The following is an 18,415-nucleotide window of genomic DNA, read 5'->3' as shown; positions in this document are numbered from 1 at the left end:
AATGGAAAATCCCGCTCTACTTTGGGTGAGTTTGCCACGTTCTGCTGTCTACTCGGTCTCCATGCCCCAACCTTACCTCTGAACTAGAGGGGAACTGAATTGGTCGGCGTTTCGGTGTGAGTAAAATTGAAGGGAGGCATATTTTAATTGATGTACCAAGCCAAGGTGAGGATTTTACCAAAGGTTTGTGTTATAGTCCACTATCTGGTACCTAATTTTGGGATCAGTGAACAGATAGCACGTGTTCTGAAAAAAATGTGTCTATAATAACGCTATATAATTGATTCCATTGAAATATAAAATACCGTCAATATTTGCCATTCGTTCAAAGAGAGGATTGGAAATTATATAGAACTAGTCTTCACAGAAAGTTAGCTTTGTATTCTCTGGTAAGGTTTTCGCAGGGATTAGTTTAGCCTACACATCGCTTGAGAAGAAAGTCTTCGATATCAATGGTCTTTGGCTACTCGTTCCGATAAACAACACTAACGGTATGTGCCAAGCAGCGAATAAATTTGTGTACCTATATATAGTCTCTCTATACGTCAAAATATCGTTTCAATGGCAAAATATTTACATAGTGAAGACAAACATGACATTAAACTGCTTATTTCTGAATTAGCAGAATGAGATTAACAGCAAATGGTACAACAAATATACTAGATCAGAATGTTAAGACGAATACGAAATAATAAACGGTTCAATTTAAAATCAAGCATGCGTATCGCACACTTTCACTACACCGCTTAGTATATAATTGATCGGAAAGAATATCGGAATGCTTGTATATATATATATAAATTATTTCGGGAAGAATACATCACTACGACCAAGAAAATGAGAAAGCCGATTCGAATTCATGATCGAATTTTGATAAGCTGATTGGGCTATAGATTCCGAGCAGGTTATACAAAATATATTATCCAATTAGAATATACGTTATCTGTGTCATATACAAATATTTATCGAGCGGATGTGGGGTTATGTTTAAATTCTGCCATGCAATAGATTTTGTAGTTTATTTCCCACCGTAGACCATGTCCACAAATGGGAACCATGTTCATCGTCTAGCACACGAACAAGATGTCCGAGGAGAGTCCTTTTTTATCCTGCATTTCATATTTAAAAATATACATTGACTCGGCAATTTAATGTCGGTTCCCTGCTGTGGTTGAGTGCCTTTTATTGAGGAGTAGATTGGCGAAGGAAGCGCAGAGGACCAATTAGAGGAGACATTAAGTTGATTAATCTCTTGTCTTTTGTTTCAGCATTATACGAGATGAACAGTAGCTAAGCGAGGTTAACTGCCGAAAGCTATAGGCGAAAGACTCGCAGGGCACAAAGTAAACATGTTCGAAGCGTTTTGGAGGCTTCCGTTGATAATACGTTATTATCACGTACTCGATAATTTCTCATAGACAACAAATGGCCACTTACGCGCTGTGGCTCTGGTTACTTGTTAATTTGGTAAGCAAATATAGAATTAAATCGGGTAACGACCGTGAGACCTTCTGTTGATTTAATTATTTGTATATTTCTGTTACCTAAAAGACGACGAAATTTTCGTTTTAGCAAAACGACGATCGGATTACACGACGTTTGACGAAACGAGACTTCGATAGCACAGGGGAATGTCCATCTGACGGGGTAAGATAAGCGATACACCAATTACAATTCTCACTTCGAATAATTATTCTGAGTTGATATATTTGTAATTCCAGCCACGACAGTTCAACTCGTTTCTTTGGGCATTGGAGAGGAATCCTCCCGTGTACTTTTTTGGTACTATACATGTACCGTATACGAAAGTGTGGGATCACATTCCGGCGAATAGCGAGCAGGCGTTTTACGAATCCCATAATATCTTCTTTGAGCTTGACCTAACGGATTCGGTAACTCAGCACACGCTTGCCAAGTGTCAAATCCTCCCGGGAGGAACGCAGCTCCGCGAAGTGATCCCAAGGACACTGTTCAGACGGATTCGACGGCACTTGTCGTACATTAAGAGAACTTTTCCTCGGTGGATGACGACGGAACAGCGAAGCATGGGCTTGAATCCAGTAGATTTGTTCACGTCCATGACGAAGGACTGGCGGAGAAAGAGGCCCATCTGGATCATGTTGCTGCTCAATGCCTTAAACGAGTACGACACGAAAAATCGTGGCACCTCCGTCCTTGACACGTTTCTGATCCGCGAGGCTTCCTTGTTAAACAAGAGGAAGGGATCAATTGAGAGTGTCGAAGAACAATGTGGACCTTTAAATGCTCTTAATAACAGTCAGGTAATGCTTATATAAAGAAAGACACATTTTAATACACCATAATTCACCCAAATTCTACCTCCAAAATTTTAGCTCGTAATTGTCATTAATACATAATCGTTTCGGAACTATCCTTTTAATCGTATCTACGAAAAATGGCAATGGATATTCAAGTCTGGACTGCAACATTAGCCCGATACTCTTGGTTTTTAACGTTGACCATGCCCCCTTTTTCGAACATTTCATGTCCATGTCCAGTGGAACTGTTCAGGGCCATGCAGATGTATAAAAGGTTCTTTTTGGAAAAGCATTTTTAAAATTGAATGAAAATCATATCAAATTAGAAGACACATACTGCATTGCATGTCTAGCTAAATTGTAGCTACAGTGGAAACAATTTTTAATTTTCGCGAAATTGTGCAATGATGATACCTGTGGTATAGGAGTGCACGTGAAATTTACGTGCAACAGTTATATTTTAACCCTACATTAGAAAAACTGGTCTATGTAGGCATCTGATATCGTCTACGCTAAGTTTAAGGCGTGAACTGGCTTATATTCTATCAAACTTAAGTCTTCTGGAGAATACCGAGCATAAAGTATATATTGCGTTATTGCAAAATCGTCTTTTTAACCCTCGCTTTTTGTTAAGCAGCTCGAATGAGAATGGGTTTCTACAACATAAGGTCAAGGATCCTAATACGGCAAATGAAACCCAACGGGCAGTTGTTCGCACGCCGCTTATTTTATAAGCAGAGTGTTCATGTAGTAACGACTATATGTCTATATATATATGCTCCGATATTTCTTTGTTGTAAAGGCTTGCCCTCCCACCCGATTCTTTTCAAATTTTAATAGCTTGTTTTAGGCTTTGTGAAATGCACACAATACATGGTCGATGCTTATGAGTAGGTTATTGTGACTGGGTATATAAAGGATTTACTTTGTAATCAGCTTTTCGATAATTATCAGTGCATTATACAACATATAGCCTCGTAACATAGCATACCTCGAATTTTTCTCATCGTTCATTGGTATTATAAAGGAAAATATATCATACATGCAGGAATATACATTATCTCTGTACATAAAAAAAAGACACGCTTGTGTTTGTTTTCTAACGCTAATATGCATCACTATGGTAGTCTAATATAATATTATGTTGTACTATATGCCCAGTGCCATAGATTTCTTTACTATTCTAATCATTCTTAGTTAGCTGCTATAGGGGCTTATCAATTCGTCGACTCAGTTACGAAGTATTTCGATCATCCCAACCATGAAGGCTACGCTTTAAGACAAATTGGCTATTTATTATGCATGTCTACTTTTACCAATTTTACTTCAATCGTTCAATTTTTTGCTCCATGTCTCCTCGTTGTCCATGGATAGATATGATTTCGGAAACATGATGCACTATTGACAAAACTTCTGTCCGATCAATATATGAAATTATCTTCGCGTGGAACTGCATGAATTTTTATGATAAGCTAACTGTCTGCTTGTGAAGATTTCCTGCTTTTATAATTTATTATAAACATGAGTTTGCCTGTTGTAGCGAGTATTATTGCTGGGTTGCTTTGAATAAAAGAAAAAACTTGAATAGTATATCATTGAAATAACGAATTATGAAATATAATAAAGCAACCTCGCCGGTACAGTTATCGTAAATATCGATAAATATATCGTATCTTGAATTCAATCAATGTATTTGCTCAACATCTTGAGACAAAAGTACATTTTAATAGCTTGTTTTAAGCTTTGTGAAATGCACACAATACATGGTCGATGCTTATGAGTAGGTTATTGTGACCGGGTATATAAAGGATTTACTTTGTTATCAGCTTTTCAATATAATTATATCAGTGCATTATACATAAATAGCCTATCTCGATTTTTTTTCATCATTCTTCAGCATTATAAAGAGAAGCTTTGATTCGACTCTATAGCAGCCATAATCGGGCCTAAACTTTAAATTATTGGAATTGTTTAAGACATTTTACTCGACAAAGGGAGTGGTTTTGGCAATATAGTAGAAAGGCCTAATTAATAATCTTCAATTAACCCGTTTATGGCATAATGATCTATCGTATATCTATTTCATTTTTGTAACACCAATTCATGATACATGATTGACAGTTGGGAGGGACAGATGATGGCCTACATATTTTTGCAACATTGCTCGAAATTTTCCAATTGTAGAGCAACCATGCGATTATTAATAGGGGCAGCATTTCGACATGCAGTGTTCAACTCTCTACATCATTGTCCACATATTTGCCTCACAAAACTGGCGTCATAATACGCTGTATATAACGCTGTCAATATTTCAATGTAGCTGCATATTTGCAGCTGTTCTTATTATAATTCTGTCTCCGGTTAAGCATTTTAATATTTAGTTCAAATTCATTGTTAAATATCGAAAGGAAGCTGTTAGATTATCTAGAAGTCTCTTGAGCTTTCGCACGGCTATTAATCATCGTGACCATTTTAGGACAACGGTATATGGTTAAGAATGAACGAGAAGGCATGTGGCCTGAAAAATAATGCAAAATATGAATCCGGTGTATAAGCGAAGCAATTATACTGTGGCTAGATTTAGTACCATGCACATTATGTCACGCTGCACGACAGCGCGAGTCAAAAATCACGCGGAGAACCATTCTTTCCATCAACGTCTTTGTATAGTGACATTATGTCATTGTGGACAAACAAGATAAGCCCCATGTTGCGAGCATTACCATAAAAATAGCTTGTATGCAACACAACATGCCAAGTATTCGAACCTTCGGTAGAAAAAAGAAGTTTTGTATTCAACAGATGTAATGTCTTGTAATTGCTAAGCACCAGCACTTAAACGTCCACTTGACGCTATATAACGTTGTGGGCAACAAAAATGATATGACAGATGAATCGTAATTATTAATTGAAACTCGTCAGCCCATTGATTTGAATTTTGAAAAACCTTTAGTACCAACTGATGTAAATAAGCAATGCGAGCACAAGCGCACGCGCAGTATTACGGCGTAGGTGCATGGATTTGCTTAGATATATGTTCTGCCAATCTACTGCCAAAGTTCATAGTTCGTGCACATGGCACAAAGAGGAACCAAATTTTCAAGGGCTTTTTAAGAAATGCAGAGGAAAGTCTACCGCAAAAGCGCTCAGAGGGACATTCGGCGTAATGTTTGAAGGGATATTGGAATTTCAAAAACTTTTTTATTTGAAAGACTCCAAAGTTGAGCCTCATACGCAGAAACTTTGCGTTGATTTTGACCGCTTAGCATAAGATAGAAGATAATTAAGACATCATTTTTTTAAGTAAACAAAATAATCCTTCTACATGTATAATGACGAGATTCAGCAGGATTAAATATAATGAGAAAACGAGTCAAATTTGCGATTATCAGGAGCTCGTTCGCCAGTTTTATATTAGCTGCGCATATAGTTTTAAGGACATATCACTGTGATACAGTTTTACGTACACACACGTACGATGGATGTTGTCGCGGCTTAATAGTCTGTAACAAAATAAGGAGTTATGATCACAGGGGGACTGCATTACTGAAACATTTTCGATCGTAAAAACGCCCATGCATTATGTTAACAAAACAGCCTTTGCAGAGACGTTGATAATATAGAAAAAAGAACTATAATGTTTGCAATGATAAACAATGCGTGTTGTTTGATATGTTCAATAAACAACGACGTGATACCTCCAAGAGGGAAGCATGTGTTTTTCAGCAGAACAAAAAGAAGGAAAGCGGTGTCAAGAGAACGTTGTTAAAGCACTTATATTCTTTTTGGTATTTAGTCTCGAGGAAGGTATTTAGTCCCCTGTACACCAGTGTGTTTCCTGCAAAAGATCGTTCAAAAAATAATGACAACTCACTAAGATCCTTTTCCTCGTTAGGAAAAGTACTTACGTTTGTTGTTATACGTCGAAATGAGGTATACGTCGTTAGCAGGTTAGCTCAGCTAGTTTTCTCTACATATATCTTTTGCCATATAGTGTTAGAAATTTGTCACTCGGTAAACAAAAATTAATTTGTTTACAGCTGAAACATATTCAAAGCACTGCAAGGGGCCAACGCCTGCCTATCAATACAACAATATCTTTTCATTCGCTCAAACGCGTTAACACCAGTATTAGGTGATATTTTTTATAGGCTATACTAATAATATATGACGGTATTTTCTCTTGTTAAAATGCATGAGTTCTTGGCTATTCAGCTCAAGTGAAATTTTGTTTGATTCTCTTTCATTACACACTGTTTAACTATAGACTATAGTTGACAATCATCATTCGAATTACATACAGTATCGTATTTCTCCTTGCAGTTATGTTAGGGTATGAATTATTATTAGCTAAGTATGGTGTAGCCTTAAATGCTGTAGTCCTTTTAGTAATTTGACTTTCGCTTTGAGCATATATTCAATTGCAGGAATGTAAAAGAACCATTTGATCCATTTTTGCCCTTTAGACTTTAGAACGAAAGTAAATTAGCTTCTCAGGCATTCCATTCATTTCTTATTTCTGAAGCGTATTTTTGGAAAATCAGGAAGTATTTCCTGCTATTAATGTCGTCAATCATCATACAAAGAAAATTCTCTCAAGAAGGAGTAAATAGTCGATTTAGGTTCAATTCAGGGATTGAATTCAGTTGAGAGACTTTTATTCTTACCGAGTATACAATTAAATCAGCAAATGACCAGCAGTCATGCCTTTTCTCAACAATGATACATGGGTATAGCTTGTTCGTATTTTTGATGACCTATTATACGTGCTTAATGTGCTCAAGAAAAATAACAACCAATAAAAATTGCAACCAGATTGACCAACGATAGGCTCGTGTGACAGGCTTAGAAGTGAAGTACCAATCTTTCATTTGCAAAAGTAATCTAAGTTGGCTGCTCTTTAGCATTCTCTTACCTGATATTTGCCTCCGAGTGAGAGGCCGAAAATTAGGCATAAATATAAAGACAATTCTTGCAAAGCAACTGTCACAACCACGCATCTATCATCTAATGATTATGATGTCCGCACAGGAATGCGATAATATCATAAAGACATTTGATGAACTTTCTAATCGAAGGAAGATTCGAGTTTTCACTCTATAATTTGAATATCAGTTCCCCGTTTACACTACACATAACTTATTGGCACGGAACGACTAAAATTTGTGCCCTTGCCAAGTTGGTACTCTTTCCCAATGTTCAGGCTACCAAAACAAAGGCTTACGTGTACCAACTTATAGCCTAGTGTAAACGTGGCATCAAACAGAGACTTAATTAGTCATCAACAGTAACTTATTTAATGTGTAAATAAGTCACTATTTAAAACACAGAAACGGAAACGGCAGTAAAATGGCAACAACGCTGGAAAATTACAAAACTATTATTTATTTGCTCAATTATTTGCAATGCAACACCGAAAAGTTCGAAAAATATGAAAAAAACCCTCTCATTTAAGTCAATATTCAATACCCATCACTTAAAACTGTGTATGCACTATAAGCAAATTATGGTAAACGTCAAACAACTTGTCGCCGTAGCTCATATATTTCAGTTACTCTATTGGAAACGGAGGGACATGCTGCGTCGTGATTCGAAATCGGTGTGATAACTTTTAAATCGCAGATCGTCCTGTCCAGCTCCAAAAAATTTTTAGATTGTTCCACTGAAAGTCTCCGACATTCATACCAAGAAATGAACTAGAAGTAAAAAAGCATATTTTGACAATCTTGTCTCTTCATTTCATCAATTTTAGGTGATCATCGCCCTTAATCAGACTTTAGTTCTACATGAGAAAATAAGACGTGGCCTGGCTGAGTTGACCATCTCTACGAAAGAACTGATCTATCATTACAATTGTGGCGATCTCAACGACGTGCTCCTCGCCCAGACGAGTTCCCTCAGTCCACAGAATACATCAATTCCAAGCAACAAGTATGAAATTGAACAGACGAGAAAACTGGATGAATATTTGAAAGAAGAACTGATATTCAAACGTAATCGAAGGATGGCAAAACGCGTTCTGAAACTCATCGCGGAAGAGCCAAAGAAAAAGTTTTTCTTTGCTTTTGGCGCAGGTAATTTACGAGAGAAGACTTTGTTTCTTTTTCAAAAACAACTGCTATATGTTAATATAATTATCACGAATAAGGTATACTAGTTGCCTTCGAGCTGAAAAATATAAACATACACCTAAATCGCCAAACATGCATTCATTATCAATATTTCTCGACGGAGTCTATTATATAATCCATTAGCGAACTACTAGAGCTCAGACTAGGGAGCACAGGGGGTCCATGGCAAAGGCGCCATGTCCAGAATGTTATTGCAGAACAAAAACATTTTACACATTAGCCGTTTGCATTAAAAGGTTATTAATTTATAATATTGTAATGAAGGGGGAATTTTTAATATTTTCCGAAACCCCAGATGTTATGCTAGAATCTGAGCCTTGAGCGCTGTTCAGCCTAAAAGCCGCGTTGTTTGAATCCCTTTTCATAATCAAACGATTAAATATCAACGGTTAAATTTTCTTTACCCTACTTTTCTCTTTTCTACTCGCGGCGTTGAGTTGTCATAAAACGCAATATTGGCTTTGATTAAACTGAAACAGTTTATAAAAACTACGGATTCGCTAAACGCATGAATAACATATGCTACACGAAATCCGCAGTTTAGTCGTAGAAGCTCGGAAAGCATATTCGATAAATTTGAAACACGAAAACGCCAACAAACCAATCTATCATTTACATGGCAATTAAATTTAGGATTTTTTTGTGCTGTTTAGGTCATTTTCTGGGAAATGGTAGCGTTATTGATATCCTGAAGAGAAAAGGACACAACGTTACGCATATCAAGCCAGGTGATGCATTGCCAAGGTGAGGAATATCATCCCTGTTCTATAAGAGAGATTTTACGTTACCGGCTACGGCAAATAAAAAAAACCGTTGCATTTTTTATAAAATAAATAAGCTTTTCGCCTTTCTACTTTGAACGGTGGCGAGCGAAAATTAGGGGAGGGGGGGAGTAATTTATACCAGTTGAAATAATCATAGGAATGCGCGACTTGCCCCATTCACTATAATTGTTAGCTTTTCCTGTGATATTATATGGTAAATTTACTTGAGAATCGTGCTTGTGAATGAAAAAATCAAATACAATGCCTTTTACGAGGAATATAGGTGAAATAGTGGCCATCGGTAGAAATATTCGGTGTCTCGTACTCCAAAATCAATAAATAAGTATGGTTAATTTTAAAGTCACAAAATATGTGCGCAAATTAAATTCGAATAACTAGTGACCAGTCGAAACTATTTCGGGTACAATTTGTAATAGATTGAAATATTGGATTATAAATTTAACTATTCTTTTCTGCATTATTATTAAAGGTATGGAAATATGCGTACCGCCAAGAGACCGGCGAAGAAAGTTCGATGGACACGGAAGCGAGTGAAAAAGAGAGGGCGACGCAGAAGGAGAAGAAAACAGAAAATAAGAATCTCAAATGTTGATAACCTCTGGGAGAGAATCCACACTTGGACAAATCGTCCAGACATCTTAGATGCAACGTAAGTTATCACCCCAATTTACGAGAAGTCGTAACTTGTTGGTCTAAAATTACTGAACAATCAAAACATCATTCCAATTCCAATCTTCAAGCTAGACAGCTGTTCAAAACAACAACTGATGCGACTACAAGCTAGCCAAAGAAAATTGCTAATTGTTCTCCATACTCCATATAAAAGTGCGGTAGATTTGATCTTAATTTTTTTCTGTGTAATAGGTCGGTTCCTCGACAATACGTTGAACGAAAAACAAAGAGACCGTCGAGTACTATTAACCGGAATACTGGAATTAACCCGGTCCGTTCTTCCTCGTTTTCTAGCAGTGCAACTGCGTGGGTGGTTTGGATTTGTTTCGTTCCTATTTTCTATGAAATATTTCCCTTGTAAATGTGAAAATATCTACAATGAGTTGTTGCGCACTTGGTCCCCCCCCCCCGCCGAAAATATTGGAATAACTGAGTGACCTTTCCGAGTTGGACGTATTTCCAGATTAATTATAGAGAAGAATAAAACAAAGTTTTTATATTAAGCATCTTCCATAGTCCGGTTTTGGAAAAATGCATAGTTGCATTGATCATGTCAGAAATTTTTTCCCTTTCATTTTTTCGGAAAGTTAGTTATCCGCCGATTGGAACAAAAATGATCCGGATACTGCGTTTTTTATAAGTCATTCTTTAAAGAACGATTTTAGGTTTACATATAGAATTTATAACAACCTGCTTTTGAATAGTTTATTTTTAAATAGAGAAAAAATTGTTTTCGGGGCATTCAAAACGCTTATCGGCATACAAAGTTATTTCTACGTATTTTATTTCCACTTTTCCATATAGTTAAGACAACAATGATCGTCATGTGACGATGGTACATGGGACGTCTGTGAGGGATGCTTTGAACATAAGTGCGTTCCCTGAAGTATATATCCTAAGTTTTTTTCGCTTCAATTAAAAAAGTACAGTATTTGTGACTCCCTATCAACATCCAGCCACTTCATATTATCTATATCAATGTGATGGGGTAACTCCGACATTTTCTACCTAAATTCTCATCAACTGTACAGATTGCTATCGAATACGATAATTCTTTTCTCGGACTAACACATTCTAGCTTAGAAGTTTGTAAAAATGTAATATCAATTTTAGCTTCATAATTATGTTTATTATAAGAATATTGGCGGAATATTAACCAAGGACTGGTTTACTAACGTATACGCTTGTGTAAACAGGTTTACTATCGTATACGCTGAAATATTAAAGGATATATTATTAATATATATATTACTAATAAAAAACTCACGATAGTCGTGATCACAAAACTTTCAGACATTAAAGCCAAGCCTGATTTTCATCACTCGCGGACAGTCGGCGATGCTCTAAGATCTATTGTTTCGCACTAGCTCCTAATTAAGCATCGGGGATCCATTGTATTACCTTCCGATAGACAAAGAATTTTGCGCACTAGTGACCTCAGACAATGAGAAGGCCTGATTCTTGATTCACACTAGCTCCTAAGAATCGGGGATCCACTGTATTATTTTCCGATAGACAAAGGATCTTATGCACAAGTGACCTCAGACAAAGGGAATCCCAGATTCTTACGACGAGTGTGAACCAGGCAATGGTTCTCGTATGACGTAATTCATCGACGATGCTCTACAATCGTTACCGGTGACCAATGAAGTAAATAATTTTTTCGATAGACAAAGCAATTTATGCATGAATTACCACCGACAATAGACATCGCCGATGAACGGCGATATATGAAAACCAGTCATCACGACCAAGTACATTTTTTTCTCCGTGGGGACAAAGCGCTTTGTGCATCAGTGACAACTGACATCCCGGAAACTTTATCCTGAGCTATCCCAAAAAAACCCCAACAGGTTGTCCCCCAAAACCCCAAACTCTTGCAATGACCCATAACAATATAATAGAGTTTGAATGTCTAAGCACCCTTTATATGGACCGGAGCCACAAGTGTCTAAATGTTTGTTTAAAATTTACAGATATGGATAGCAATATTTATATTTACAACTCCAGCTCCATGACCATCGACATGTCCCTCCTCTCTAGCAAATTTTAAATTTTTGTATAGGCCTATTTAGTATTTAATAAGTTGCGTTAATCCCCACCGGCAAGAATTCACGAACAGGTCATTCAATTTCCAACAACTGGTGATTTGAGTACTTTTGGGGCTTTTGGGACACTCTGTACAGCGTGTATGGTCCTTTGCTTAGGTCCATTTTCCGACATCCATGACAACGAATTTTTGATCATTCCAACCTGGAAGTTGCAGCTCTCTTCCCGTCCTGCACGCATAAGATTTCATTTTGCTGCTGTTGTAGCATTGTATGTATACTAAGCATCATACTTACGTTATTTTGATTAACTTCTTGGCGAGAAGGAACTTTACTTGGTTATTTCGAAAAGGTATGTCGACCATCATGAACGTGTCAATTGCGAAGGGTAAAATCAGCTTAAATTTGACATCGAAACGACCGTTTTATGTGACCAAGAAGTATATAATATCCGTATTCGAAACTATTTTGAGGGGATATTTTGACAAGACTCATGAGCTATCAACGGATGTATTGATGAGCTGTGCCTATTCGAAATGGTTAAAAAAAGAGCCCTGGAAATCGCAGTGTAAGAATCGCATGGAGACCCAAAGGAATGTTTTAGTCATAAAACTGACATTGTCCGTTAAAGGAAATGCTCGAATTTGACGTACGTGGGACAACTGCAAGAATGTATTTATTGTACATTTTATAATTATAGCGGGCAAATACAGACATTTGGCTGGTGAGTATGCAGCAGTTACGTAATCGAGTATATAAACAGAATTTGGTATATAAACAGAATTGGAGACCCTTTCGCAACTTCGCTAGCCCAGTTTTTGTGAGTAGCCGCGGCGCATGCGCGGTTAACCACTATGTTGTCGAAAAGTGTCTGTGGGTTCGTTCTTCCATTCTCCACCATTCTCGGATGGACGAAAGATGACGAACATACTCGCTCGCGCGCTCGTCACGACCTTCGGAAAATGTCGTGAGTTGTTTATCGAGATTTTCATTACATCATCTTTAAAATGGGGAAACGAGGAATCGGTGAACCGGAAATGGGGGAACAGGGAAACAGGTGGAACGGTGGAACTATGGACTCATTGAACAGCTAAAGAGTAATAGTTTTGAACCTAATTAAAGTAACAACTGTTAGTATAAACTATCCCCATAGGCGTGTATTTAACAGTTATTCTGCGAACTCGAGTCGTACACACAAACTTTGTCGCCCTTTCGGTGCATTTTGGTGGGCTATTATCAACTAAAGCTTGGATTTCTTTTTCACTTAACTCCCCAAATCTTTCAGCCATTTTGTTTACTTTCTCTACTAGATAGATATGAGCTAATATCTGTCTAGTAGCCAACCAATTAAATTGCAGCATACGTATACCTCATATCTAGCGCTTGTGTATATAATAAACAGTATTATCGCTTTCTGCATCTGGGATCCTAATTACAAATATTTTTATGGTTATTACTTTGTATAATGCCAACCTGGCAAGTAATATTGTGAAAGGCATTATTAGCCCCATTTACACGACACTCGATTTATTGGCACGGCACGGCTAAAATGGGTACCCGTGCCCATTTCATCTGTGCTCGGCCCTGTTTTGGTAGCCTGAACACTACTAAAATTGGGCCCACGGGTACCCATAGACCAATAAATTGACTGTAGTGCAAAAGGAACTATTGTATTTGATTTTACACTATTCAAAAATCATGATATACATCCCTTTCAGTAAAAATCAAAATTATAAATAGCATGATGGTATTGTTGTGTGACTTTTAATGGAACTACTATAAGCTACTGTGTTCATTTAGTTGGCATGCAAATTTTCAATTGAATAGTGTGTTACTTTGGAGGAATTGGGGAGTAAGAGAACAGGGGAATGGGGGAGCTGGGTAGCAGGAGAACTGGGGGACAAAGCCACAGAGGAATTCCCTTTTCCCCCCGCTCTCCATCCCTGTTTCCCCCATTCTCTTGTTCCTCCGTTCCCCAGTTTCTATATTCCGCCGGTTGCCTCTATATTCCGCCGGTTGCCTCTATATTCCGCCGGTTGCCTGATGCCTCTGTTCTCACGTCTCACATTTCTCCTACTCCCCAGTCCCTCCATTCCCCTTCTCCCCATTCCCCGTTACCCAGTTATCCTACTCCGCAGTTCCTTCATTTCTCTTTTCCTCATTCTTTCCGCTTCCCAGTTCCTCAATTCCCCTGCTCCAATGTTCCCCAGTTCCCCTGCTCCCGAGTTCTTCCATTACCCAGTCTTTGATATGAATGCTGGTAAATAGTGTGTATGGTATGTCATGGTATCCAATTGTTTTCATAAAAAAATCAGTGAATATTTGGGATCAGTCAATTCTAAATAGTAAACCCAATTTTATCAAGAGAAAAGAAAACAGCTTTGATAAGGGGAAAGGGTTTGCATGAGATTATCCGGCAGTAAATAAGACTTACTAATTGTTAAAGGCTGGTTTCCATTTAATAAGTACGATCAGTAGCGGTCGTAATGACTGCTGAAGAGATCGTAACGATTAAATTGAAACCAGCCTTAACTGATGTCTCTGAGTTTGAGAACATAGATAAAACTATAATATTAAAAATTAGTAAAATATCGGTCCTCCGGCAGAAATCGAACCTACCCTTTTGCGACGCCGGTGCAATGCTCTTGCCACTGAGCTACAGACAAGAGCAAGCTTAGTTAATGTGTATAATATGATATGGTAATGCTGGGAATAGGTGAGGGTAAATCAATTATGATTTTTGGCACTTCACTCGATGCAGGTAAAGTCTAAAGGCTTGAATTTAAAGTCTGTATAATTCCACTCGAAATTAAGACCCTTTGAACCTTTCGAATTTACCACGTCTTCTAACAGGAGGGCAACTTTATGTTGTGCTGTTTCGTCCAAAGTGAACAAGGTGGCACAGCCGGCTATATTCTACTCATTGATGATATTATTATGCAACTCGTGGGTCCGATTCGAAATAGACACCTTTGCAACCCTACCTAAAAATTGATTCCCTGTGAAATTACTGCTTTTAAGTCGTCCCAAGAAAAAAGTTTCCTCAATTTAATCTTGTTAGGAGGCGTCTATAGCCTCAGCAACGCCAATATTGGAGACTCGATCCTAGTGAGATTTCGGTGAAGTCCCCACCCTGGGTGCGCCACTGGGTTCAAAGTGAATAGGGTGGCACAGCTAGCCAATTCTACTCAGCCATTGGAATCAGTCCAGGTATTGTATATTTGATCTATTATCATCGGGTTGGCAAACAACGTCAACTTTCCTACCTTTTAATTTTATGCTTTAATGATTCCATTGTCCCAGTGCGTTTCTAAATGCTAATTTTATGTACCATAACGAATTCTAAAGGTTTTATTCAGGTGGAGTTTTTAAACTTCCTATCCATTATTTATCCGTATAAAATTTGCAATGTATGCCCAAAAGAAATAAGAACGAAAATCGTATTCATGCATCGTGCATGTATAAAAGTCATTGGATTTAAATGTGGACATGGTATTAAAAATACGACGTAGACTTTGAGGAACCAATTTCAAAAATTCTCCTTCAAAATTTAGGGCCTTCTAAGCTTATACATGAAAATATACGCCATTTTTAATCACACGCAAGTCGAAACGTAAAAGTCTGAAATATAACGAGTTCTGAAATTCGCATTAAAAGCCATAACTAATTAATTTATGTTCGGTAACAATAATTATTTTTTTACAATTGTAAAGACCATCTTATAGAGAGCTTCTGAATCATGAACAGAACCACTTCGACAGACTGACCTAAATCAGTTTCTTTTATTGCAGAAATTTTTTTATTTGATCCCCCTAAATGCACCACAATGCAATGCACGAAGAAGTTCACTTACTATATTATATTTATATCATATTGATGCCACATTTGTATATTACACTACGGAATTAATTTATATATATATGTCCACCATTTTTAATCCAGTTACGATTGTTATGAGTCATTTAGGTTGCTTTTTCTTACAGCGTCTCAGCGATAGTTTGTGGGTTTCTTTTAACCTGGAAAAATAGAATGAATCTGAAAATTACTATATTGTGAAAACACGACTTAAAGACGAGCTTTCTACTGTAGGCGTTAATAAGGCTTAATTCACAGCGAATAAGCAGCTTTACTAAATTATCAACTTGTAATATTTCAATATCTCGTAACGTCTGAAATTCCTCAAATTTTATTACATTTTTGTTGACTCTTGATCACTTTTGGCAATTCTTAACAACCTAATACATAGAGCCACTATAATAAATTCAATCCCACTCGCGAAGGTGGACATACTTTAAGACGGTTAGAATATGACACGTGTGCTCTGTAGGATAAAAGTCTTTTTAGATAAAAGTTCACGCTTTTATTTATTTCACCGGGCTGTATATATTCACTAGACCCTACATGGATTTCGATCATGCTCTGTAATTGCATAGGTCTTCAATTAACACGTATACTGCTAACAAATGTTTTTTTACAATATTATAGTAAAGGTCGATATTTCGACCTAAACAGTACTCTATATGCATTCATTTTGGCGTTACGCACATCTTCCTTGATAAACAGGAATTAAGTGTTTCTTGAAACATGAACATGTGTTTCGCATGGCGATGGCAAATCATTTCGCTTTGACATTTGAGATAAATAAGCTTTGAATTGTTCTCTAATAATTCATGCAGGCGTCAGAAGTTTAACTGTTTTGTCCTTGAATTGAATTGGAACAATTTCTTTGTCTAACACTTTCCTCATTTCTATATTGATGGGATACTGTATACAGGTTAGTTTCGCGTTCTAAAATGCGCCCGTCTTTATTTCTAAGCTCTATTTGGTAAATTGTATACTTTCCGGAAAGAATTGCTATTCCAATATTAAATCTAATGCATGGCTTGTCAAGATGCTAGTATAAGCCAATTAGACCATGCTTTTAGCATGCAACTTATCAGTAATGTAAGACATGTTAGGGAGAATTATGACCTCGTTGTCAAACTAATGACGTGTGAATTGCACAATTTCTCTTATTATATATTCTGCTGATGATCATAATTGAGTTTAATTGGTACGCCTGCCTACCAGAATGCCCCAATAAATTTGCAACAAAAAATAGATATTTTCCTTACCCTTTTCTTCTCCGTTTTTGAGTTGTGCACACCAAGCCATCGTCACAAGGACAACCATGGTTAACGGTGTAGGCAACGCCGCCTTCCAGGACCGAACAAATTTGGTTTTCTCTCAGCATAGGTTTGCACACAAACTCCCCATGACTCTTGGCACAACATAGCCCCTGCTTGCAATCTTTGTCTTTCCTGCATCGCGAGAGATAGTTTCCCTTCTTCACTATTGTTCTACATCTACCGAAGACGCATTCGAGACCCTTGCAGCAGACATGATCCCGACGGCATTTCGCTCCAACGTTCTTGCACTTGTGACATATTCCGTAGTGACGATGACAATAGTTTGTGGCTCCACACTGGCGATCCTTGGTGCAGTACGTCTGAGGAAAATAAGACATTAAGTACAGAACGAAACACAAACATGCATGTTTGCCGGCGTGTAAGTCCGGTAAATACGTATTCTAGCTGCCAAGCGCTGTCATAATTACCTTCTGGCTGGTTTGGTTCAACAAGCGGCTTGTATCGTTTTGACTTCGCGGAGAATCTCCGTCGATTTTTGGCAGACTCATGAGCCAACTGTACACAACGGTTTCACAAATCGGAATGATAAGAAATATGGAGAATACGACACCGAAGAGAGACTTCATTTTGCACCCGACAGCTTGAACGACAAATTCGAAATAACAGCACATTAATATCCCCTTGACTTGTTGGACAGTGGTTAAACGCCTATCATTAGTAGCAATATTCCTAATTCTGGCAATTAATTACCATGTCTCTTTGTTTCTCCGGTTATTCTTACCCTAAAGAGGCGTGGGGTTCTACAATAAGGCGGAGTTTAACCGCCTGCATTTATAGCCTTCCTATAGAACCCTCATTAATGCCCTATCCAAACAATAGATCCTGCATTTAAGTACACAGTAAGTGTGGCATTAGAGCTGTGAAACAAACAGATAAATGCTCAGTAGGATAAAAACAAGCTTGTATAATCCTTCCTGAAAACAGCATGGATGTCGCAGTACTTATTGCATTAAACTCAGGCAATAGTCGTTGTTTCTTGAATAATATAATGAGAGAAAAAGCTTCGTTGTGTTAACCCTTTCTCTTCTTGCCTTTATCTATACTTTAACTGCTTCGGGGAATTAATAATATGATTTATCTAACCCGTCGTCCTGGACTCTTGGTTGAATCACAGCCCAATATATGTTTAGAATAGTGCCAACTGGGTAGGGCTTTAAGAGACTTTTAATATTAGGTAAACTTCGGAACCCTCGGCGCTTTTGAAGTTTAGTCTGTAGACAATCACGAAGTTTGTTTTAATCCACTTGTTTCGTAAACATTATTTTCCGCGTTTAAAACGTTTTAAAATCCAGATTACGAAACATCGAAACT

General features: G+C 37.5%; 2 protein-coding genes across 2 annotated transcripts; one reads left to right on the top strand and one right to left on the bottom strand.

The window, feature by feature from the left end:
• Positions 1-341: 341 nt before the first annotated feature.
• LOC114524265 (metalloprotease TIKI homolog) lies at positions 342-11,118 on the top strand. The gene is made up of 8 exons (XM_028545412.1): positions 342-491; positions 1,269-1,467; positions 1,573-1,647; positions 1,722-2,282; positions 8,032-8,353; positions 9,064-9,154; positions 9,665-9,844; positions 10,060-11,118. Exons 2-8 carry the CDS (start codon positions 1,426-1,428, stop codon positions 10,226-10,228), a joined length of 1,440 nt encoding a protein of 479 aa, XP_028401213.1. The 5' UTR covers positions 342-491; positions 1,269-1,425; the 3' UTR covers positions 10,229-11,118.
• A 4,593-nt stretch (positions 11,119-15,711) lies between these two features.
• LOC114524263 (dickkopf-related protein 4-like) lies at positions 15,712-17,685 on the bottom strand. The gene is made up of 3 exons (XM_028545409.1): positions 17,512-17,685; positions 17,030-17,403; positions 15,712-15,931 (listed from the first exon to the last, which is right to left on the bottom strand). The coding sequence occupies exons 1-3, from the start codon at positions 17,668-17,670 to the stop codon at positions 15,874-15,876; spliced, it is 591 nt and encodes a 196-aa protein (XP_028401210.1). The 5' UTR covers positions 17,671-17,685; the 3' UTR covers positions 15,712-15,873.
• Between the last annotated feature and the right edge of the window lie 730 nt (positions 17,686-18,415).

The sequence above is a fragment of the Dendronephthya gigantea genome, unplaced genomic scaffold, assembly GCF_004324835.1.
Source record: "Dendronephthya gigantea isolate DGI-Jeju-01 unplaced genomic scaffold, DenGig_1.0 000030F, whole genome shotgun sequence".
Classification (NCBI taxonomy): Eukaryota; Metazoa; Cnidaria; class Anthozoa; order Malacalcyonacea; family Nephtheidae; genus Dendronephthya; species Dendronephthya gigantea.
The sequence above is the reverse complement of the archived record's forward strand: the minus strand, read 5'-3'. Positions and strand labels throughout refer to the sequence as shown.

Excerpts from the sequence above, each read along its gene's own strand:
- LOC114524265 (XM_028545412.1), top strand. The coding sequence starts at position 1,426 with ATGGCCACTTACGCGCTGTGGCTCTGGTTACTTGTTAATTTG. Across the intron at positions 1,468-1,572 it reads TCTGGTTACTTGTTAATTTG|CAAAACGACGATCGGATTAC; the intron begins GTAAGCAAATAT and ends TTTTCGTTTTAG. Across the intron at positions 9,155-9,664 it reads CCAGGTGATGCATTGCCAAG|GTATGGAAATATGCGTACCG; the intron begins GTGAGGAATATC and ends TTATTATTAAAG.
- LOC114524263 (XM_028545409.1), bottom strand. The coding sequence starts at position 17,670 with ATGAAGTCTCTCTTCGGTGTCGTATTCTCCATATTTCTTATCATTCCG. Across the intron at positions 17,404-17,511 it reads TGAACCAAACCAGCCAGAAG|ACGTACTGCACCAAGGATCG; the intron begins GTAATTATGACA and ends TATTTTCCTCAG. Across the intron at positions 15,932-17,029 it reads CAAAAACGGAGAAGAAAAGG|GTTAAAAGAAACCCACAAAC; the intron begins GTAAGGAAAATA and ends CTATTTTTCCAG.